The 23196-nt window shown below is 37.9% G+C and overlaps 4 protein-coding genes across 8 annotated transcripts; 2 read left to right on the top strand and 2 right to left on the bottom strand.

Moving 5' to 3' along the window:
- Positions 1 to 5917: 5917 nt before the first annotated feature.
- LOC126792207 (phytosulfokines 3-like) lies at positions 5918 to 6317 on the bottom strand. The gene is made up of 2 exons (XM_050518673.1): positions 6171 to 6317; positions 5918 to 6061 (listed from the first exon to the last, which is right to left on the bottom strand). The coding sequence occupies exons 1-2, from the start codon at positions 6315 to 6317 to the stop codon at positions 5918 to 5920; spliced, it is 291 nt and encodes a 96-aa protein (XP_050374630.1).
- Positions 6318 to 9619: 3302 nt separating this feature from the next.
- Positions 9620 to 13816, top strand: LOC126790473 (ruBisCO large subunit-binding protein subunit beta, chloroplastic). 4 transcript variants are annotated; one of them, XM_050516714.1, is made up of 14 exons: positions 9620 to 9898; positions 10004 to 10129; positions 10402 to 10539; positions 10916 to 11011; positions 11137 to 11379; positions 11455 to 11689; positions 11806 to 11975; positions 12117 to 12194; positions 12293 to 12364; positions 12446 to 12550; positions 12729 to 12821; positions 12944 to 13036; positions 13125 to 13359; positions 13454 to 13816. In XM_050516714.1, exons 1-14 carry the CDS (start codon positions 9746 to 9748, stop codon positions 13486 to 13488), a joined length of 1872 nt encoding a protein of 623 aa, XP_050372671.1. In that variant the 5' UTR covers positions 9620 to 9745; the 3' UTR covers positions 13489 to 13816. The 4 variants fall into 4 exon arrangements, 3 of the variants coding, with proteins under 3 accessions (XP_050372671.1, XP_050372669.1, XP_050372668.1); XM_050516712.1 differs by having other exon boundaries at positions 11137 to 11689; positions 13125 to 13356; XM_050516711.1 differs by having other exon boundaries at positions 11137 to 11689.
- Positions 13817 to 14113: 297 nt separating this feature from the next.
- Positions 14114 to 14777, top strand: LOC126791896 (uncharacterized). Of its 2 annotated transcripts, none has more exons than XM_050518391.1 (2): positions 14114 to 14410; positions 14630 to 14777. In XM_050518391.1, exon 1 carries the CDS (start codon positions 14235 to 14237, stop codon positions 14391 to 14393), a length of 159 nt encoding a protein of 52 aa, XP_050374348.1. In that variant the 5' UTR covers positions 14114 to 14234; the 3' UTR covers positions 14394 to 14410; positions 14630 to 14777. The 2 variants fall into 2 exon arrangements, with proteins under 2 accessions (XP_050374348.1, XP_050374350.1); XM_050518393.1 differs by having other exon boundaries at positions 14621 to 14710.
- Positions 14778 to 14904: 127 nt separating this feature from the next.
- On the bottom strand, positions 14905 to 15501 carry LOC126791790 (serotonin N-acetyltransferase 2, chloroplastic). The gene has a single exon (XM_050518269.1). It carries the CDS (start codon positions 15499 to 15501, stop codon positions 14920 to 14922), a length of 582 nt encoding a protein of 193 aa, XP_050374226.1. The 3' UTR covers positions 14905 to 14919.
- Positions 15502 to 23196: the final 7695 nt, after the last annotated feature.

The following is a 23196-nucleotide window of genomic DNA, read 5'->3' as shown; positions in this document are numbered from 1 at the left end:
AGAAAAACAGCTACCACAGAGCGGCATAGATCAATGGAGAAATTATAGTAAGAGAGGAAAAACTTCGAGAATGGGATAAGAGTGAGACGAGGTAGACGAAATTTTCAAGTGGAAGAGCACAATCATGAGACACGTGCATTTGATGCGTATATACACAATAACACAAACCATAATATCACAATGTATCCTATCGTTAGAAAGATTAAACTTTTCCTTAAAGAAAAAATATCCAATTAAAATGAAGCTATGACGTTTGTCGGCAATCTACACAGAAAATAATCTCTTTATCCTAACGGGTGATAACCAAAACAAATGAATTATCAAATACTATAGAGTATAGACCTATAGTTACGTGCAAGAGTGATACGTACTGATCAGCAATACCTAGCTAGCTAGGAAAATAAAATGGTACAACGAATGCGTGCAATCTTTTATCATATAAAGCGAATGAACTCCACTTGTATATGTTATCCCAACTATCGTTGATTTGTATGTGCAAATTAAGAACTCCAGTAGTTCAGTTGATAAATCATAAATGTTATCCTTTCATTTTATAATACATGTGTAGGCTTTTCAAGCTAGTCAGATGCATGTCCCATAATCTTAATTTAACCTTTTAAGGGTAGTCTTTGATTCCAATTATAAACTTTAACAAAACTGTCCACTATAAAAGTCCTTTTGATTTTCTCAGGGAAGGTTAGGTCGCCCTAGCTACATTTCAATTAAGTGAAATAACACGTTGTCAGATACACCATTTCAATATGTAATTAAAATTTATAATTTTATTTCGCGCAAGTCATAAAGCTACGCATTTTCCATCTAAACAAACAACGTTGTATAAGAATTCCAAGACCATATATAACAACGTACAATAATATTGTACACTTAATTAACAAATTGAAAGAGCTCACCGGTAACAATAAATGGCTGGTGTCGTCGAGCTTGGCTATCCAAAGTGTTTGCTTCGTGCTATTGCTTGTGACCATTAACAAAGTTCAAGCTCTACAATGTACTGGAACACGGCGCCGTTGCAGAAGGAAGATTTGACAACGGCAAGGTACGAACGCACGTGCGTAGAAGTACAATCTAGCTATTTGCATGGCTATGGCCAACTTGTGTTCACTGTTCTGGGACTTTGGCTATTTCCGGGTTCTTACAGGGAAAGCTTTCAACATATATTGTGCTTGGTGACCATCTTGAGTTTCTCTTTATGTTCCTTTCAGACATTGAGGTTCGAATTAGTTTCTCATGTAAGCCCCCACCACATGACATCATTTCTCAACAGCAAGAACACCCACATCAAGATTTTCACGTGCAATGATGTACGTGATAATTAGCAACATCAACATATCGGCTCCCGGTAACACCAACACTGACGAAATCAAAGCAAGTATTTTCAACAACACCGAAATCTCGGATTCAATCACTAATATCCGTTTGGTACGACTACATATCCTTCCTTCCCAATTCAAACATCAGTGTAACTAGAGTCACTGTGGACTTGGACCTGGATCTAGCATCGGAAGCATTTCTAGTGGCACTGTTACTATTTGAACATAAGACACAGCAGCTTAGTTGGCTCTCAGAATGGAGTGATCGACAATCAAGACGAAGGCTTATCCATCTCAGCCAGGCAGTGTTGCATATGTCACATTTGAGGACACTAAAATTTTATAAGGTTGGAAACCCCATCGTTATTGATCAAAATTATTGCCCTTAACGAAAATGTAGCGAAAAGGTACAGACTAAAAATGTAAGTTTATAGACAAATGCTATGCATCAATGCATGCTTAAAAATGCAGTAGTAATCTGATTTGTTGCCTGCAGACCGGAATCCTCGCAAATTCTGTTCAACAACATTAACTTTAATATCATTTGGGGAACTTCAAGCACAAAAAATGCAGTTACTTTCAACTGCAGGCAAAGCAAACGTTGCCATTGTAACGATCATGAAATTTCGAGCATAAAAAATCAAATTTCGAAGTCGTGAAACACTAAAACAATCTCAATGAATCGAAATCATTTTAAATGTCAAATCGGATCATTACTGAGTTCACAATACAACTCAGACAAACCAATTATTACAAACCAAATTTATAATTCAACATTACATAAAAATGGAAATGTAATAATCCTCACAATCTCTCACAACAATCCCACAAATAAATCCTCATAAGTTCTCACACAAATCCACAATAAAAACCTCATCACAAGCAGGATAATGAACGACTTCGAGTCTTCAGAGTTGTCATTCGATTTCTACTAACCAACACCTACGGAATTATCCCCTACACCATTGAATTGGTGCACCGGGATTGTAACACAAACCCGATAAGCTTTACAGCTCGTATGAGTAAAATGTAAATATAACTCGCATATCAATATATATGAAAATCCACAAATCAACAAATATAAATGCACTCATGAGTCAATGGACGGCCAATCTGGTTGTCCCAAAAATATGAAAGTGAAAGTGCTCATGAGAAATTGGGCAACTCATCTGTTTACCCAAATACATTTATAATACAGGTACTAATGAACGCTGGTACACCATTGTTACCCCTCACGTAGTACACCGCCGATATTGGGCAACCTCCTGCTACCCAACATCCAAAAATATGAGTACTCATGAGCCGATAACCCATCTGTTACCTCACATGCAGTACTCCGGCAGACAGACTAGAGCTCTAACTGTATCGTAAATTTCGCCCGGCCAAAGGCTAGGTTCCGACATGCCAAACACGTCTGAAGACTAGTCCGAAGACAAAAACTCGTCCGAAGACATCAATCACGTCCGAAGACAAAACTCGTCCGAAGACAAAACTCGTCCGAAGACATAAATCACGTCCGAAGACAAAACTCGTCCGAAGACATCACACGTCCGTAGACAAAATCACGTCCGAAGACAAAAACATTTTAAAAATCTCCATGTTAAAACCACGTACAATAATCATCATGTCATATTGTACAAAACAAATCACATGCTCGATATGTAAATCTCATCATCAAAATGACATATTCACAACGAAATCATAACAGTATATAATATAGCAAACTATAAATATGTACCTATTTACCATTTATACAAATATATATATTCCACTATATCATATACATGTCATATTTCATTATTTAAAATTCTGCATAATCTTGAATCTCCACAAGGGTAGATTCATAAATATGTGAGATTTTACTCACCTTATCAACTCGAGCGTAATTCCAAAATTTCCGAAGGTAATTCATTTCCTTGATTTATCGATCACCTTGAAAAGATAAGAAAAGAATTTAGAATCGTTTCGTAAACCTTTAAATGCCAAAACAGTAATAATATGTTACTGTTCAGAAATTTATGGGTTTACGAATTTAATGTTCACGTATTTATTGTTCACGTATTTACTGTTCATGTATTTACTATTCACATATTTCTGTACAAATACACATCAATTACGTATTCCTGTATGTGTAATACTGTTTACGTATTTCTGTACCTACGAATACTATTCAAATGTAAATACTGTCTCAGTAAATATTAATTATTGATTTACCCTTCTGAAATTACTTTTTACATTTAATGAAAGTAATTTATATTTATATTGACCGTATGTAAAATAAATTTACATTTACCGTACGTAAATCACTTTTACATTTACCGCACGTAAAAATAAATTACAATTTTACCCTTCAGAAACACTGTTCAAGCGCCGTTGCACGTGGCGGCGCGTGGGGTACACACAGCACCTCCGGCAGGCCGCGCAAGGTGCTCACGCACCACTCACTGTGGCAGCACGTGGGGCACACGCGCCGAGCCTACGGTTGGCTCGTAGCACGCCACCGCCGCCCGATTTCTCCCTTTTTCCTTCTCCTCCGCCCCTGCACGGCCCAATGTCATCTCTAGACCACCTCACGCACTCCCACGCGCCGCCTAAGGCGGTAGTGCTCAACTCTCCACCTACACCTCCGATCCTCCTCCAAAATCCTCCCAATCCGTCCAAAAACATCACACAACCATGAATTGAATGCATCCTTACCTAGATCGGAGCTCAAAATGTGTCGGAAGTGATTGAATCGTCGGCGAGCTTCTCGCAAGAACTCCACTCGACGATGCGGCTCCTTGGCGGCGAGGCGAGGCACAACGAGCTAGAGGGTGGCAGCGGAGGGTCACGCGATGCTCCAAGAACGGCGGTGAGGGACACGGCGGCTTGGAGGCGGAGATCCGGTTGCGATGCAGAGGGAGGCTTGGGGAGAGAGGGAAGGCTCTCGGCGGGGAGACGGAGTGTCGCGAGCTCGGGGTTTGGAGAGGAGGGTCGCGCGATCCTTCTGAGCTAGGCAGTGCAAGCCACGGAGGGCTAAAGGGCGATATCGCCGGCGGAGGGTCGTTCGGAGGGAGAGAGAGCTCAAGGGAAGAGAGAGAGACGAGAGGGAGGCGCGGGTTTGGAGAGAGAAGAGGGTTTCCGAAAATGGAAACCCTACTTCTGATTAGTTTCCTTTTATACCCCTTTCTAAATCGGAAACTAACTTCCATCGTTAATAACTTTTACGTACGACGTCCGATTCAAACGCGTGACGTGTCCACGAACTCGTATCGACGAGTTCTACAACTTTCGTGAAGGAAGTTTTCGTAACCGAGCGACTGAATAAAAGTCGATATATTCGTTGCGGAAACGTAACGTTTTTCTAATTAAACGATCCGAGAACGTTTCTGTTTTCGTTTTGAAATGTCGCGAACCACCAATTGTCGTTTTGAATTAATTTCACAAATTTAATAAATTGAAAATACTCGATTATTAGTTCCGAAAAATTCGGGTTATTACAGCCATGACATTCAGCTGAGAGACATCAACCTAAATTTTGATGATGGAGGACCTGAGATTTCATCGTGTTGATATATATGTGGATGGCAAAGCTTATGGCAAATTAACAAAACCCTCCTTGTCTATAATTAAGATACGAGCTGGTACGTAGCTAGCGCATTAAGCAGATATATATATATAGGCCGGTTATGGAGCAGATGTCCGCAAGGTGCGGATTCGCCCGTTCCAGCGACCGGCGACTCATAACAACGATACAGATGGTGCCGGCTATGTTCTCTTCTCCCGGCGCTTCTGTCTGTACCGGGCGGAGCTCCATTGTCGGTTTAAATCTGCAAATTTCTCACAAAAATTTCTGGAAATTTGCAGATTCCAGCAGATGATAGAGCTCCGGCTGGCACAGACAGGAGCGCTGGAAAGGGGAGCACGGCCGGCACCATTCACACCGTTGTTAGGCGTCGCCGGAATCGCCGACATCCGCACTTTTAGTGTAGTACAGACGTTCTCTCTCTTGCTGTAGTGCGGACGTCCGCTCTCGATCATATATATATATATATATATATATATTTTTTTTTTTATATATCTGCATGCTAGTATTGCATCCCCTTTCTGACTGGCCAAAAGTCATGTGTTTGTGCTGTAAATCGCAAGCATATGGAACTTAACCGAACCATGAATTGTAGTAATCCTCGATCATATTGATCATGCGTTCTAAAGACGAGACTGCACGTACTTTTTTCATAGTTCATCTTGCGTTCAAAAGACCAAACTATAGTACTATTTTATCTTTACTATTTCATACCACTGAAACGTTTTACCTTACGTTAAACAACTTAATGGTGCTAGTAGTTAGAAGAACTGAAGTTTTTATTATCATTTTGACTTACTCATTGTCAGGAAATTTGACTTGTTCTTTGTTGCTGATGAACAAGGAAGAGTGACTGGATAAGCCTGGATTATTACTAAGCATCGAACGTACTTCATGTCATTACATCTCAATTCCACGGTTTCATATATCAAATTAGATAGAAGTACCTTCACTTTCCGTCATCAATATGATTTCGCAAGTTACAAAAGAAAGTAAAGACCAAAATATGAGCTTGCTAGTCTTACGGCTCAGTACTAGTGCTGATATCCTGCGTGTAGATATAATCTGTGTGAGCAACCATTGACCTTCTCATCAAACACTCCTCTCTGTTTAAACCCTTGCAAGAATCACCATCATCTTCAATATCACTCAAGCTTGCTCCACTCTACAAATTTTAGAACAGACATTATAACGAACTAATAAATTACTATAATCGTAAAGTAATAAATATAAGTAAGAGGGGAAGTAAAGAAGAACGGAAAAAATGGACTTACAGATGACGATGACGTTATCGAAATGGAAGAAGATGGCAGGTTTGGATCAAATAGAGGCGAAATGGGGGTTGCAGGCATTGGTCTGGCTTCCACCTTTGATAGTAGAAGTAGAACCAGAAGGAAGAAACTAAGGCCAATATTTGCCATTGGTTTGGTCTCAACTCTCGAATCTCAAGTTTAATATGATTTTAGAAGCTCAGCGTCTGCATTATTATATTAGAATAGACCACCACTAAGTATGGCATGGGTCAATGGATGAAGTAAATGATTCTGATCCCTCTGGACTTCGGAAGAAGAGAGAAGGAGCTTGCTAGCTAGCATTGAAATTATTGTGAAGAAAGTCAACAATGTTGCCGTTACCGATTAAAGGGTCAATGCTCATCCCGGCCCCTTTTAATTTCATCCTAGGTAGAATCACCATTTTGAAGACATCATTGAGAAGCGTTTTTGTTTGATTCTTTCTTGCATCATCTTCTTCTTTCTTTAGTGTTGTTGTCTGTGAGAAGGCAGCTAGCTGTACTGGTACAAATTAAGCAGAACAACTGAGCAAGTGTACATAAGATCTGCAGTCACATGTGCATGTCGTGGAGAACTAGTGCTGTTTGGACTCCTCAGTCATACTCAAACGCTGGAGCGCAGGAAATTAACGTCCATTTCCTAATGCTTACTGTCCACGGACCAAACTAGCCATGCACTATGTCTACAAATGATGCAATTAGAATCTATTCTGGTCCAACATTACTGCCTGATCGAACATAAAACTAATTATAAACCACGTTGAAGAATGCATTTGATCGCAAACAGCCAATACAAAATTCTGAAGAATTCAAGCTAGGTCTTCAACCATTTCTCTTTAGAGCCGCTCCATGAACAAGAACAATTAATACATGGAAAGGGTAGCATTAACAAGATGAGGAATCCCATAAGAGAAAACCTATATTTAAATCTAGCATTTAAACGACATGAATCAAAGAGCTCTTGCGGGAAACATGAAGCCTCTTCTACATGTTAATTTAATTAAACTACGAATTAAGTCATAATTTGGAGGTCGTGCACTCGTGCGTCACCTTTGTTTACTTGACAGACTACAGAGATTATGCTACCGATGCTGGTTGACTGTATATATATGTTCGTGATTTTGATTCTTAATTAGAAATTAGTTCGGCCTCTTAGGATTCCCTTTGCCCCATTGAATCTTGATCGTGGACTTAAGAAACTTCTTCATGATGCACCAAATTAATAAAAAAAGATGCTAGATGTAGTTTAAAATTTCTCGAGGACAATATAACAAATTAAAGGAGAATTCTACAATGTGTTTATATATGACATGAGCTTAAAATTGTAACTAATTAACTAAATTCAAAACACTTATATCCGATCTTGGAGCATCATGTAGTGTGTATGAATCATGCATACAAACCTTGCTCCCTTTGTACACGGACAATTAAACTGGGATTGGGAAAATTCCTAATACTGATTCAGTCCGTTTAGGGCATCTCCAAGAGACTACCTATTTTGAAAAAAAAAAAATTAGTTTTTAAAAAAAATTTATGATAATTTTTGGGGTATTTATTTTTACACCTATTTTTTACACATACTTTTAAAATAAACTCACATATTATTTAATTCTAATTTTCTCTTAAATATTGTTAATTAAGCTTATAAATTGTCTTTCGTTTTAACAAAAATGACATAGGTTGCCACTATTTAAATCTGATTAGTCAACTATAGTGAATTAAAATCTCTTTTAAATACCTAATTGTAGATTGCTTGTGACTCATTATTCTTGTTAAAATTATAGAAATTATGTTTGCAATTTTAATTTTAATAAGGTAGATAATGAATGTAATACTTATGTTTTGGTAATTTAAATTATCTATCTTAAAGGTAAATTTTTAAAGATGAAACTTGAAAATTGGTAGGTTATTATTTGCAACACTAATTTTTCTATATTCATTCATCTTTTTATAACCTAACATAAAGGTAGAGATTAACATTGTTAACCTGGTTAATAGGTACGAGACAACCTAGTTAATAGGTATCTCTTTTAATTTCAACCTAAAGATTAAGATCATTTTCTTGACATATGAAAATTTTATGTTAGACCTCTTATCGAGGAAAACATGCATATATATAATTTTAATGTACCTCTTTATTAGATTTTGTAGTGTATAAATGTCATTCAAGAACAAAGATGTGTACGTACCTCACGATAATAATTTCTTATATAATCTTCGTTTCACTAGCTCCTATTGCTTAAAAACAATAATTGTGTAAACTTTACAAAATTGGATAAATTGATGGAAGAAGAACAACAAAGAGATACGAAAAACTTGCAAAACTGAATAGCTCAGTGATGAGTATATATATATATATTGAAGTTAGTAATATGAATTTAAAACAATGAAACAATTATGGATAAAATTCATTAATTCTATATTCAAATGGATGTAAAAACCTAAAAGTAAGGAAATAATTTAATAAGTTATATCAACAGGGTAGATCAGACATTTAAAAAAGGAATAAATATTGATAATAAAAGATTTTTGGTATAGATTGAAAGAAAAATTGGGTGTGGATGTATTTTAAAGAGGGGGATTCAATATTGGGCTTATATCTAATTTTCTCATAATTTTTACCTATATTAGACTAGCTATTTAAAAGTTAGACTTAGTTTTAGCTAAAAACTCTAGTTAAATATAGCTAAAGAGGAGAGAGAAAATAACTCTAGCTAAACTATGTTTATATGTTAAAAATTAAATTAGCTTAAGAATAGTTATCACTGTTGAAGTATAATGATGATATTAAGTATCTAAATGCTACGTTTAACTAGTTTTAGCTATATATATATATATACAGTCCCTATCCAGAGTGAAGGTTCACTCTGAAGTTTCAGAGTGAAGTTCCAATTTTGGCACACTTTTCGGTCAATTGTTTTCACCATAAGCGATTCAATATTTAGGTATGCTATTCAAGATCATCTCTATAAAATTTCATCTAATTCGGACATCGTTAAGGTATTGAAATTAGATTAAATCAATGAATGAATTAAAACTGTTCATCGTGAACCATTCGTGTAAATCTCAATTTTGAAAGCTCAAATCATTGTTAAATTGGATGAAACTTTATAGAGATGATTTTGAATAGCATATCTAAATATTAAATCACTTATGGTGAAAAAATTTAACCGAAAAGTGTGCTAAAATTGGAACTTCACTCTGAAACTTCAGATTGAACCTTCAATCTGGATATATATATATATAGCAGTATGAGTATTTTCACCATCCTAATCCGCTTGAAGCATTTTTTTAAATCAATTTTCACGTAATTTTTGTCCATGCATTTTCACGATTCTCACCTCACCCTCTTACGATTCATGAAACTCCCATACTTGGTGGATTTATGCAGCCTTTGGGGTATAATAGCGCCAAAATAACTTCCAAGATTTTTTTGCTCTCTTATCCTCCAGAACTTCACAACTATCTTCAAATTGTTATCTCCAACTCCAAGCTTCAGTGGACAATTGCAAATCCTGCATAATTAGAACTCATGTTCACATATTGAACTGAATTACGATGGCATCTTGCCCAACTCCCATCTCTGCACTTTCTTCCACCAACCCAACACTGCCCAAAAGACCTTCTTCACCTTTCACCACTGCAAAGCCAAAAGGCATTCCCAAAGAACTCTTCTTTAACCATGACAGTTCAGCCACAAAGAAGCTTCTGGTAAGTTGTTAATCTTAAGCTCTTTGCTGGGTTTTGTTTGACATTATATATATATATATATATATATTGATTGGGATAGTTCATTTGATTTGGCGGTTCATGCAGGCAGGGGTGAGCATGGTGGCAGAGCTGGTTGGGGTTACATTGGGACCAAAGGGAAGGAATGTGGTGCTGCAGAATAAGTATGGACCTCCCAAAATTGTTAATGATGGTGAAACTGTCCTCAAAGAGGTATCAACTTTATAAATTGCAGTTATTTTTTTGTAATATATATTTAACAGTTGCTGGTTTCTTATTAATTGGTCATCAGAATTGCATTGTCTTCTATGTCTGCTCCTTATGCCTAAGTAGTATCTGTTGGTTTATTCCTCAGTAGCTTAATATGGGTATATGACTAATCAGTCAGACATTGTACAAGTCACACATTGAGAAATTATCAGTAAGCAATAGTAAGAGAAGACTATATTTTCACTTATCTTTTTTATTTTTTTGTCCTTCATAAGATCGAATTGGAGGACTCTGTGGAGAATGTCGGAGTTAAACTGGTGAGGCAAGCTGGTGCAAAAACAAATGACCTGGCCGGAGATGGTTCCACTACCGCTGTAATTCTTGCTCATGGTTTGATTACTGAAGGTGTGAAGGTATGCGTAATTTCGTGTGATATTTGCCCTCTATAGCTTGTTTCTACCAGATTTTATAGGAACATGTACACTCTACAGTATATGTTATAACATGTGGGCAGGCTTCCAATATTACAACTTAGTCTTTTGACTCCTGTTACACCTGATCAGTTATTTTGTATTGATTAAGCTTTAAGTCTATAAGCACACACAGACTTATCATGTAAATTCTGTGAAAATGCTCCCATTTTTTGTTTTTGTCAACCTTAATTTTCATATTATAATACTATGAATGGTTTTATTCATCGTTCAAAATGTCTCCTGCTTTATTGTGAGTTCATCAGCATTCTACAATGCATTTGAAATTCTTTGGTATAATACGTGAACTTTCTTCTAGGTTACTGCAGCTGGCATGAATCCCATTCAAATTGCTCGTGGGATAGAAAAGACTGCAGTGGCCCTCGTGTCTGAACTCAAATTGATGTCTAGAGAGGTACACTTTTTTTTTCTCTTCTAATCTTTAAAAAATGCAAAGGCCATTGTATCACTTTATTAGTATTTAGTACTGATAGAAAAGAAAAATTCAGCTACCAGCCTCCCACATATTTCATTATGCAGATTGAGGATCACGAACTCGCAGATATTGCTGCAGTTAGTGCAGGAAATGATTATACAGTGGGGAACATGATTTACAATGCTATTTGTCAAGTTGGAAAGAAAGGCGTAGTTTCAATTGAAAAAGGGAAGTCTACGGAGAACAATCTTCAAATTGTTGAAGGCATGCAGTTTGATCGTGGATACTTATCGCCTTACTTTGTCACTGATCGACAAAAAATGATAGTGGAGTTTCAAGAGTGTAAGGTAATAACTGTGGTTATATATGCTGACATGTTTACCTATGAAGTAACTAGAGGCCTTGAATTTTTTTGGTTGCAGTTGCTTTTGGTTGACAAAAAAATTACACACCCGGAGGAGCTGTTTAAGATATTGGACAATGCGGTGAAAGAAAAGTATCCAGTTGTGATAGTTGCTGAGGGGATTGAGCAGGAAGCTTTAACACCAATAATAAGAAACAAGCTCAGAGGTGCACTGAAGGCAGTTGCCATTAAAGCACCTGCCTTTGGTGAGCGCAAAAGCCACTACTTAGATGACATTGCCATTTTAACTGGAGGTAGTACGTAAACAGAAAATCAAATTTTTATAGTATATCGTTTGGACCTAATACCTGTCCATTACATTAATACATTTATTTATAATCTTCTCATTTGTGTTTATTGTAATTTTCAGCAACAGTAGTAAGAGATGAGATGGGAATGATCTTACATAAGACTGGACCCGAGGTATTGGGAACTGCTACTAAGGTTGTGATAACTAAGGACTCTACACTAATAGTTACCGATGGAAGCACTCGAGAATCTGTCGACAAGAGGGTTTCTCAGATACAAAGGCTTGTTGAGGTACATTGAACATCCATTGTTCCTCTTTAGTATTTGTCATGAGTAGAACGAACTGTACCTATTGTTACTGTTCTCTCATAAGGAACTGTACCTATTGTCATGAGTATGCAACATAACTAACTCTTTCTTTCTTTTGTTCAGAACACTGAAGAAGCATTTCAAAAGAAGATATTAAATGAAAGAATAGGAAGATTATCAGGGGGGATTGCTATTCTGCAGGTAACCATAAGGTTAATGCACTCGGCATATAAACTGTATGTCAAGGGACTGAATTCATTTGAAGCTGATGCTATTTGGCTCTACTAATCAAATTATAGGTAGGTGCACAAACACAAGTTGAGTTGAAGGATAAACAACTAAGAATTGAAGATGCTCTGAATGCAACCAAGGTAATTTCTTCCTGTTCTTCTGTTTATATGAATTTGAATGTGAATCAATATTAGTCGGTTCTAACTTGGCATGTAATAAAGGCAGCAATTGAGGAAGGTGTTGTAGTTGGTGGTGGCTGCTGCCTTTTGAGGCTCTCTAAGAAGGTGGCTGCCATCAAAGAACTTTTGGATAATGAAGAACAGAAGGTACCATTCCTCTCCCATATTTTGGATATGTTTATTTTAGTGCCTCAAAGTCAGAAAAAACATGTGCATATGTCATGGCGGAATTCTAATTTTATATCACCTCAGTTTGCATAAGCATGGTCTACTTGTGTCTACTAGTTCTCACAGCCATTGTGATAATTTAACTACCCTTGTGCAGATTGGAGCAGAAATCTTCAAGAAAGCTCTAAGCTATCCTGCAAAAATGATAGCTAAAAATGCAGGTGTAAATGGCAGTGTTGTAGTAGAGAAGGTCTCTGCATGTTAATGATCTTCTTAAAATGTAATTGTACTTTAAATTCAGTTTACGCTTTAAATTTAGATATCGTAAAAATCAAATTATCTGCCCTGTTTTGAGACTAGCGAGTTTTGCAGGTTCTATCAAATGCTGAATTGGGTTATGGATATAATGCTGCAACAGACTGTTATGAGGACCTAATGAAAGCTGGGATTATGGATCCAACAAAGGTTTTTTTTTTTTCTGACTAATAGTCTCAAAGTACTAGTACACTAGTTATGTTCATGCATGTTAAAGCGGCTATGAAAACTTGTTCAGGTAGTTAGATGTTGTTTGGAGCATGCAGCATCAGTCGCGAAAACTTTTCTGTTGTCTGATGCTGTAGTAGTCGAGATAAAGGAATCGAATCCCATCCCAACAAGAATGCAAAGGCGAAGGCGAAAGCCACCACTCCCCCCTATGCCCCAAATGCCACAAACGCCACAAATGCCACAAATGCCGCCAATATCATCCATGCCGTCAATGCCACCAATGTCCATGCCAACCTCAGGTAGTAAGTCTCTTATTTCCCTGCTGCTCTTTGATACATTGTGATTGTTGAAGTGATGGATCATGGATCTGGAATTCAAAATCTCTTGATCATTCAGGTGCTCGGGCATTTGGTTCCAAGTATGGCAGATGAAACTCAATGACTAATGATTCAGCCCGGATTGATTCAACAAACTCGGCTTCTATTCTCCCTGACCAAAGTGGAAGGGGGCAGTCATGAAACGCATACAATTCAGCACCTTCAGATCAAGCGCATTGGTTTCAAAACCACATCAACTAAAGTCTGCATTTGGAGAAAGAAAGATCAAAGCTATTACTCTGATGCAGCAACAAAAAAGTATTTGCCCACTGTCAAGATCATAGGATTTCTTATTGTCCACAATGTAACTATCTGAGGGATAAAATCAGATATGTAACAGAACTATTTCTTATCACAGTAAAATCTCTCATACCTTCCCATATGATGCTCATTTATCGTATGTATCCAAACCCTTGATACATGCCCCAAGAAGATGAACACCAAGGGGTCTCCTCTCAAGAAACTGTGCGACCTCATGCCATCATCACAATCCACTCTTCTCCATAACAAATTTCCAGTATTGCCCAAATGCAATACACACCAAAGAGCTCAGAAAGTGTGACTCACACCCATAGTTGCAGGGCAGGAAGACACGTGGCAAGAGAAGCATAAAGCACACTCACCAAAAAGTGAGAAAGCCTCTCTTCCCGAACCCCAAAATGTTTCTTCCTTTTGTTTCTTCTTTCCCTTCTCTTGTCATCCCTGTATAGATGTATAAACACACCAAAGCTCCATTTCCTTCTCCTGCAAGCTTCGATTAGAAAACCCCATTTCAGCTTAGATTAGGCTCCCAAAACTAAATGTTGAACACGATGTGGATAATGGGTTTGAGCATCCAGGGCATATTGGATTTGGTAGTGGCTGGTATTTCTCTCATGATCGGTCTCAGCGTCTTTGCCTTCATTGCTTCTGTTCTTTGTTCTGCTGCCTTCTTGTACAGCGCCAAGGCTGCTTCTTGATCCATATTCCCATCAAGGTAAATTCCCCTAATTCAGAAGATCAGATTTAACCATCTTGATTCCAGACCTCTTTGAGTTTCCTTCAATTACACATCAAGATCAAACCTTTTGTTTGATCCATGAAATTCAAAAAGGTCAACCCTTCATTCATATCTACATGATTCACTAGTTTCAACTGTATTTAATCCTATTCAGGCAAAGTTTGAAACATTTTAACTATAATACAGAACCTGCAGGCTGACATGGTTTGGCAATAAGCTCAAACTGGCTTTGAAGATGGGCTCTGTTCGTGTTGTATCAATGTATCCATAAATTCCATAACATTTACCGCTAGTTTACAGGGTAATTTTCCTATAATTCAATAAAAACTTACCCTTTCTTCTACACTTGATTAGCTAGAAATGAATGAACAATTCTCAGTTAGTGTTATAATTTATAAATGAGTGTTAAGCATCCCAAATCTCAATTGTGCAATCTCAATCTTTACTATAAAACAAAAAAAGATGTACTCTCTGCAATTAGTTCATCACTTTTGCTTCTTGGGCTTTCTGGAATACACCATGCCCCGGATCCCATCCGGGTCGGCGACAAAGCCCAAGGGGCGATAAAACCCGAGAACCCGGGGCTCCGAATACAAAGCGATATTCCCGATGCCCTTCCCGACGAGCTCGTCGATGAGGCGCTCCATGACGGCGCGGCCGAGGCCGAGGCCCTGGTAGGAGGGGTCGACGACGACGTCCCAGATGATGGCGTTGAAGACGCCGTCGCCGGTGGCGCGTGCGAAGGCGACGGGGCGGCTGGTCTTGGCGTACTCGAGCCAGAGCAGGGCGTCGGTGTGGTCGAGCGCGACGCGGATCTTGGCCGGGTCGCGCTTGGGGAACCCGACGGCGACGAAGACCTTGTTGAGGTGGTCGAGGTTGAGGTCGGCGGCGGTGCGGTGGAGGAGGAAGCCGCGGGAATCGAGGTCCTCGTCGGTGATGGAGTATTTGTAATTGGATGTGATCAGGGAGTGGCGGGAGATGGCGACGTTTTGAGGGGGAGCGGCGGCGGTGGCTGTGTGGCGGCGGAGGGAAGGGAGAGGGGCGGAGATCGTGCCACGTAGCAGCATTTTCGCGAGGAGAGAAGAGCGATGAGGAAATGAAATGGAGTGAGAGTGAGAGTGAGGGTGAGGGTGAGGGAGGTGTGGTTGTTAGGGACCGGTGGGAAGATAACGAACTCGTCTATAATTTTAGCGCGCCATTATTACGACGTCGTTTACGAAACGAACTCGTTAATAATTTCTTTGAATACGATTATTGATTAGTAATGGAACATATATATAGATATTACATACATAGTATCCCGATGAATTAGGGATTCATATCTATTACATTAAAACATAATATACTATAATATGGAAACTTAAATAGGCTAAAATACACATAATGATATAATAATAATTTTCTCGGAACACTCCCTTGTGTCGTATGCTTAGGTTGCATAATGCACATAACGTTGTCTCGGTAAAAACTTTGTCAAACAAAATAATATCTCTTGATCGAAGGAGAAAAAAAGTACAACATACCATCTATATTTGATAGCATTATGAGAGGTAGACTCTCCCTAATATCTACGAAACAACTCTATTTGATTAGTGCTATAATCATGGTGTGCGAAGAACAACGTATATAACGTTCATTACATGCTTCTCAAAAGTAGTATTTGGCTAATGATTAATCATTAATCTAGCCATACATCATTAGATCATAGATGCTATACATAGCCAAACTTAGATCTTAGGAAACAAGATTGCATAACAACTCAAAACAAGAATGCAATGAAAATCAAATTCCCACATGGAATGAACTTCACGCACTTAAACGACCATAACTTCTTCGCTTTAATAGGTATGAGTGAACCGTAAAATGTTTTGGAAAGTAGACACATGTGGTTTTCCAATGACATAAAGTTCACAATCTAATTCGACTGGAGCAGTTCACAGAGCTATGTCGAAGTTAACTTGCAAATTTCCGGACATAACTGTCATACTTTTCTAAAATGGTCATAACTCACTCAATACGAAGATATAACCTAATGGTTGGTGTCCCTAGAAAGTAGACACATAGACCTTTCCAACGTACCAAATTCACCATATTTCATTGAGTGAGCTGTCATATAGGTCTCGTTGAAGTTGACCTACGAAACTGGACAAATTATGATTTATCACTTTCAATGTGTTTTTCATAATGGAATGGGAGAATGGACCAATGAATGACTAATTTTGGTTTGAGACGGAACCGTACGCATCCTCTATGCTGCTAGTGTCAACTGCTACACCAAGGCGTACGTTGATATTACTAGAGCTGCTGGCGGCGTTGGTGTCGATATGAATTGTGTTGGTTCACCAAGTGTAGAACTAAACTCATGTCAAAAGAACAATTCAAGTCTAATGACGATACATAGGCGCATAGTTAATCACATCATAATGAAAGCAAGTGTCCCAACAACACTTACATATATGAATCTATATCTCATTGAATCTCTTCATCATCTTTACTTAGACGGAGTATAGTCCAAAATTGGTTTTCATATGAACACGTATGAGTATGATTTCTTGCAACCGATTGTATTACGTTCTCTCGAACATCGTAATCTGACTACACAATCTCTCTGTGGTTTGGAGGCATTTAATTAAGCAATTAAGGTCCCTTATGAACTTTCATATATATGTCAAGATCCTTTTACAACTATGTTATGACCACTATCATATGCTGCAAATTAGTTTTCATGGACATTACTACTGATCAAGTAGCCGAAAGCAATTATGTCCATTACGAGAGAATATAACTCATCGTAGTCAATACTAAGATAATGAGACAATATTTACGCCATAAGTCTTGCAAATATTGCATGACTTCATCATTCTTATTACACTTATGAACAAAGACTGACATAACAAGTCTAGTTCATCATGTATTGATTCTTTCCACTTTGGCCAAGTTGCTCATCGTTGGTATTCGACAACATAATAAGAACATAAGCGAATACATCATCAATCATGGGAAATCAATCCATTTATACGATCAATTGATAGATTTCTTTTGTTCTCTAACATCAACAAAAGGAGTTTGTAGCGTCCCACATAAACTTAGTTGATAGACATGTTTAGAGAATATCTCTTGATGATGGGCGAAATACTTGTGTCTACGCACCTTGCTTCTTTTTAGTTTTTGATTCCAGAGAATAATGGTTTCTCCCTCTTCCGGGTATGAGCCAAGACCGAAGCTATGACCCTTACTAGTCAATCCTTGCGTTTGTCGCCCTTGTTTTGTGGTGCAATACCACGGGCGCTGACAACACTACAGTGTATAATGGTGCCATCGCTGGCTTCCTTCCCACTGTCAGGGATGGTGCCCAAGGACCAGGTCATATCAAATTCTCCCATATTTCGGGAGTTCTAACCTTACTAGTACATCACAACATTTATGTGTGATCTCGTCACTTTCGCAATATATATAAAGTCATTGAGCATCAAATTTTTGACTTTCTGGAGGTCGATAATGTGTTGCACTTCTTGCTTAGTCAGAGCAGTGTGGGATCTTAGTGAGACATAGTGCCACACCACGTCAATTCCTGGCATTAAAATCGGAATGAGAGCATTGCATATCTCCCCCTAATGACGGGAAGTATGTCTCATCAAAGTGACCGTCTGCAGATATCGCAGAATCGAGATCCACGGTTGTAGATTGGAAATAGCGGATAAGTGTTGGTGATTCATAACCAACGAAAATACTTAATCGTCTCATGTAGACCCATCTGAGATGCTAAAATTGAGGTACATAAGCAACTTAACCAAGTAGGCGTTGGCGAAAAGAACATTGAGATTGTATTCAATAACCATCTGGTACACACTAAACGCTTGGTTAGCTGTGAGTCTGAAACGAAGAAGTGTCGCTGCATACAACATTGCATATCTCCATGCGAAGGCCGACATGTTAGTACCCATAACCAAGCCTGAGCCTCTGCTAGATCGTTATGTGAATGAACATGAGGAACAATATGTTCAACGACGATCCCAGTAAACATGCAATATCATCAAAGGCCTTGGAGGTAAAATCTCAGGCGTTATCCAATCAAATAGATGTGAGAGGATGGTGAGGGTGGTGAGCCCTTAATATGATAATCATAGCTAAAAACTTAACAAATGCAGCACTCCATGTGGATAGCAAATCAACGTGTGACCAATGAGTCGATGCTTCAACCAATTGGTTGAATAGGTCCACAAATGTCATCTTTGATACGTTGGAAGAATGAAATATTTTCTGATACATCTTTAGCGTAGGAGGATTTTTTTCCTATTTAGCTAAATGAATAGGCTTTATAGAACGAGTGATTGGCGTTGGAAACGGCCAATGAAGCTTCATAGGAAGGCTGGTGCGTCACAAATTTTTTGTTTTGTTTTGTTTAGTTGACGTCTTAGGATCGGAGCCTCCAATTCTTGGAGTGAGATCCTTGGTCAAGTTCATATGCATGATGGACTATTTCGTGGCTTTGCAAAAATCAAGCAAGTGTTTTGATAATCAAAACAATAAAGTCACGGACAAGCCTTGTAATAGGTAGACAAGTTAATTGAGAATTAACTTGATCTATACCATCATGATCACGTCCAAGTTAATAAAGTAATAGGACAATACTTACTTTGATCATGATTATCAAAAATCAACATAATCATTGGTGATCAAGATGCTACGGATAATTTGGGAGAGTAAAGGCACGTATTGGCCTTTCAATAATCAAACCTTAATGGACAAATATGTCATGCCATGCATGACTATGTCCTTGGAAATTTTGTTTGATCATAATGTTCATAACCATAATGGAATAGGTGATGAAAATACCGTTGGTCATTTGTATTAGCACAGACGTTGTCGCGTTCTCATGCAATTGACCGGTCCCAATTTCTTGTTCTCTCTAGGAAAGAACTGATGTCCATATGAATTCCTAAAATTCAGATCATCATATATCGTTCTAAATCACCCAAGTGATCATGTCAAAATCAATAAGGCAGCAAAATCAAACTCATGTTTCAAAGAATCTCGGGTTACATAAAGTTATTGTTGCAGGCAAGCAAAGCTACGTCTGCAAGCTAACAAAGCTACTGTCGAAGCTTCAAACAGCTACTATTAACAAAATCTGACATATTTATTCATCTCCATTCTCAACCTAAGTATCCAAATGAAAATGTATTTTTGGCATTACTAGGCTAAAATAGTGCATAGACAATAGTGGATAGACAATGCAGGGCAAAAAAGCTATTGTCTAAGATTTTAGACAATAGTTTCAAAATAAGTATTGCCTTAAGTTTTGGTCTGGACAATGTTTTTTTTGTTGGCATTGTCAGATGTTTATAAGACAATGGTTTATATTTTACCATAAATCACATTTTCCAGAATTGCACTTTAGACAATGGTTTTAAACTGCCTATTGTTTGTACATGCATTCTGGACATTGGTTTTATTTATTTTGGGAAACATTGTATAAACCTTTTTCAAACAATACATGTTACAATGGATTTTTGGGAGATATTTATACCTTGTCTCATTGGGCTAACTAACAATGGTTTTAGAAAACAAATCAATTGCGGAGGAAACTGTCACATCCCGACTGTCACATCCCAGGATCGCTCCGCCGTAACACGATATTGTCCGCTTTGGGTATAGCCCTCACGATTTTATTTTTGGGAGTTCATGAGCAACTTCCCAATATGTCACCCATCTTGGGATTGCTCTAGCCCGAGCAAGCTTAACTTCGGAGTTCACATCTCCTCCGAAGCTATTGAGCCTCCAAAAGGCCTCGTGTTAGATAGAGGTGTACATGTACATATAAGGAATATCACCCACTCTTTGTTAGCCGATGTGAGATATTACAGAAACCCTACTTATTGGGGGGAATTTGTGGCTCATTTTAGTTTTTTTCCCTCTCATTTTTTCCAATGATTGTTTGAGATATCTTTACCCATTGTCTCAAATGATAACTAATAATGGTTTTTGAAACCAAATCCATTGTAGAAAAAACCCTAGCTATTAGAGGGAATTCATGACCCACTTTAATTTTTTCCCCCTCATTTTATCCAACCCTAACAATAGGCCATTTGCCCGACCATGAAGAATTCATCAAAGCAAATCGAAGTGAGTTCGTCGACTTGAAGTTTTCGAATGGGAGAAAATAGTCAAAATAATAAGTTTAGACCCATTTGCCCATAATTGATAAAATTAGAAGGTTATTATGAAATTAGTCGCAAGGGTAATTTTGTCTTTTCACTTTTGGTCATATAAATAGCGAAGAGATGAAACCCTTCAACTTTCATTTTTTCTTCCTCTCCATCTCGGCCACACCTCTCTATCTCTCTCTCTCTCTCTTCCCAGAGCTCTCTTTCTTCCTTTCCCTGCCAGCGTCGGCAGCGCCGTCCCCAACCACTGATCGAGCTTGCCACCACTACCTATCGACTTAGCCTCTCTTCCCTATTATCAAAATACCTCGAGTTGAAGACAAACGACATCGTTTCTTCTTCTATCAACCACCACAGTAGCCACCGTATTCCCTTGATCGAAATTTCGATCTCCAATCAACTCTTCGGCTCATCATCTCCTCCTTCTGGGTTAGAACAAGTTAGGGGATTGGGTTCTTTCCAGAATCCGGCGTCAAGAGCACCGGTGACGGAGCTGCAAGCTCTGTGTTCTTCGACCTTCATCTTCTGGTAATATTTCGGCCTCGCAACCACCAGAATCAGAGTCGGCGTCTCTCGGGTACCAAAACCCTTATTCCCGACCTCAGTTTCAGAGCAGTGTCGCCGTAACTCCGCCACCCACGGTGGCTAGGGTTTACAGAACTTGTTTCTGTCAGGTAATTTCTCATTCCTCCTTATTTTGGAGCTTTTGATTCGTATGGAAATGGATAATCATACTGTATTTTTGACTAATTGTGACCATGTCAGGGTTATTGAGATGAGTTTGAATGATTCTTAGCTCCACGACACAGGCCTAACGGCAAGCTTCTTCTTTGAGTCATTTTTGGAAATTCTGATTGAATAGCAGGATACTATGATCCTATTGTTGATCTTTGAAACCTCTTTTGGATTATTATTATTCTCGCTGTCATTGGAAATAGCCCAGAGCCAAAGGTTGCTGGATTGATTGGAGATTTAACAATTGGGAAGGTAGGTTACAATGCATAGACTATACTAGAGATGTAGAGTTGTCGGTTAATCCCATTTTATGCTCAACCTTTTAATCAATAGAATAGTAAAGTATGTACGTGGTTAGTGCATCGTAGTGTTAGAACTTGGGTGCTTCAAGGATTGCATAATTCCATAAATTATTTATTCTGATTTCATGGTATTTGTAGGTTGTTATCCTGACTGGAGTTTTGACCTGCTTGTGGCACGAAAGGTAAGAAGAGCTAATAAATCTTATTTTAATTCGTGAAGGCATTGAAGCAATCTTGAGTTTCAAGGAAGATGACATGGTTGTGATTGAAACCAATAAGGAGCTGTGTGCGTATGCTTCGAACTCTTAATTAATTCAAACATTATTTGATGTTAGCTATACATACGGAGCTAGTTTAAGATTACGGTAACTTTCTATAAAAAAAACATGTTACTGTTGCATTGTGAAAACTGAAAATTATCATTGGTAATCTAACTCTTTAATAAGTTTCGGGTAGTGTACGTACGTGGACGTACTAAATAAATTAGTCATGTTTCTTTGAGTGTAATATGAGAAATCTAGCATAAGTACGTTATATTAATGAAGATTGGTTTCTAATTAAGTTGCTCCTTAATATAAGTATATTGTTGGTGACCTTATAAACTTCACCAAGAGTATGGAATGCTACTCAATTAAATGTGATGGATACATTGATCCCAAATAATTCAACTGAAGTGTTGTAAAAAGGAAGCTAAGTACATTACGCATATCATGCTGAGTAATAGATATGTTGATAGTTAATTTATAACAAGGCATAAGTAGTTAGAATATATTTCAGATAAACGGTTTCATACGTAGTTAGCTATTATCTTGTAGATAAAATATGATAGATATATGTACAAGGCTCATAATGTATATGCAACATTGCAACTACATATTGTATTCATGTTGTTAACAACAACTTAACATGGCATGCATGCATGAATAACTACTCAGAGTACTCACAATTCATCATCGACATGCATATTTAATACAAGCATGCACGCATATATGTAGGAACTTGGGTGTTTCGAGGATTGCATAATTCCATAAAATGTTTATTATGATTTCATGGTATTTATAGGAATTGATAATGATTGTCATCCTGACTGGAGTTTTAACCTCCTTGTGGCACGGAAGGTAAAAAGAGCTAACATATCTTATTTTGATTTATAAGATATTTGCTTAATTTGTGTTTATGAGATACTAATATTTTCCTAACACTTATAATCTGCAGATCCTGGCAACTGAGAAGATTCCAAGGTTTCCACATTCTATGATTCTTAAAGGTGGAAGCATTCACGTAGATAGAGAAGGTAACAATCAATACAATATGAAAGCTCATTCTCTCTACATGTATAATTGTCCTATATGATCTTAACATTCTTTCTGACTTGCCTCACTACAGCACGATATAATGTTAGTCTTGATAGTTCATTTAGCCTTAATTTTCTCCATTTCTTTAGACGTAGGTGACAAATGTTTTGTGTGATTAAACTGATTTAGTACTTCTTTTGTGCATTTGCAGAGTTAATAAATCTCATTTCATCCATCTAATGAAATTTGTAGCAAAGAGGAGA

Source organism: Argentina anserina, chromosome 4 (assembly GCF_933775445.1).
Source record: "Argentina anserina chromosome 4, drPotAnse1.1, whole genome shotgun sequence".
NCBI classification, from domain to species: Eukaryota; Viridiplantae; Streptophyta; class Magnoliopsida; order Rosales; family Rosaceae; genus Argentina; species Argentina anserina.
The sequence above is the reverse complement of the archived record's forward strand: the minus strand, read 5'-3'. Positions and strand labels throughout refer to the sequence as shown.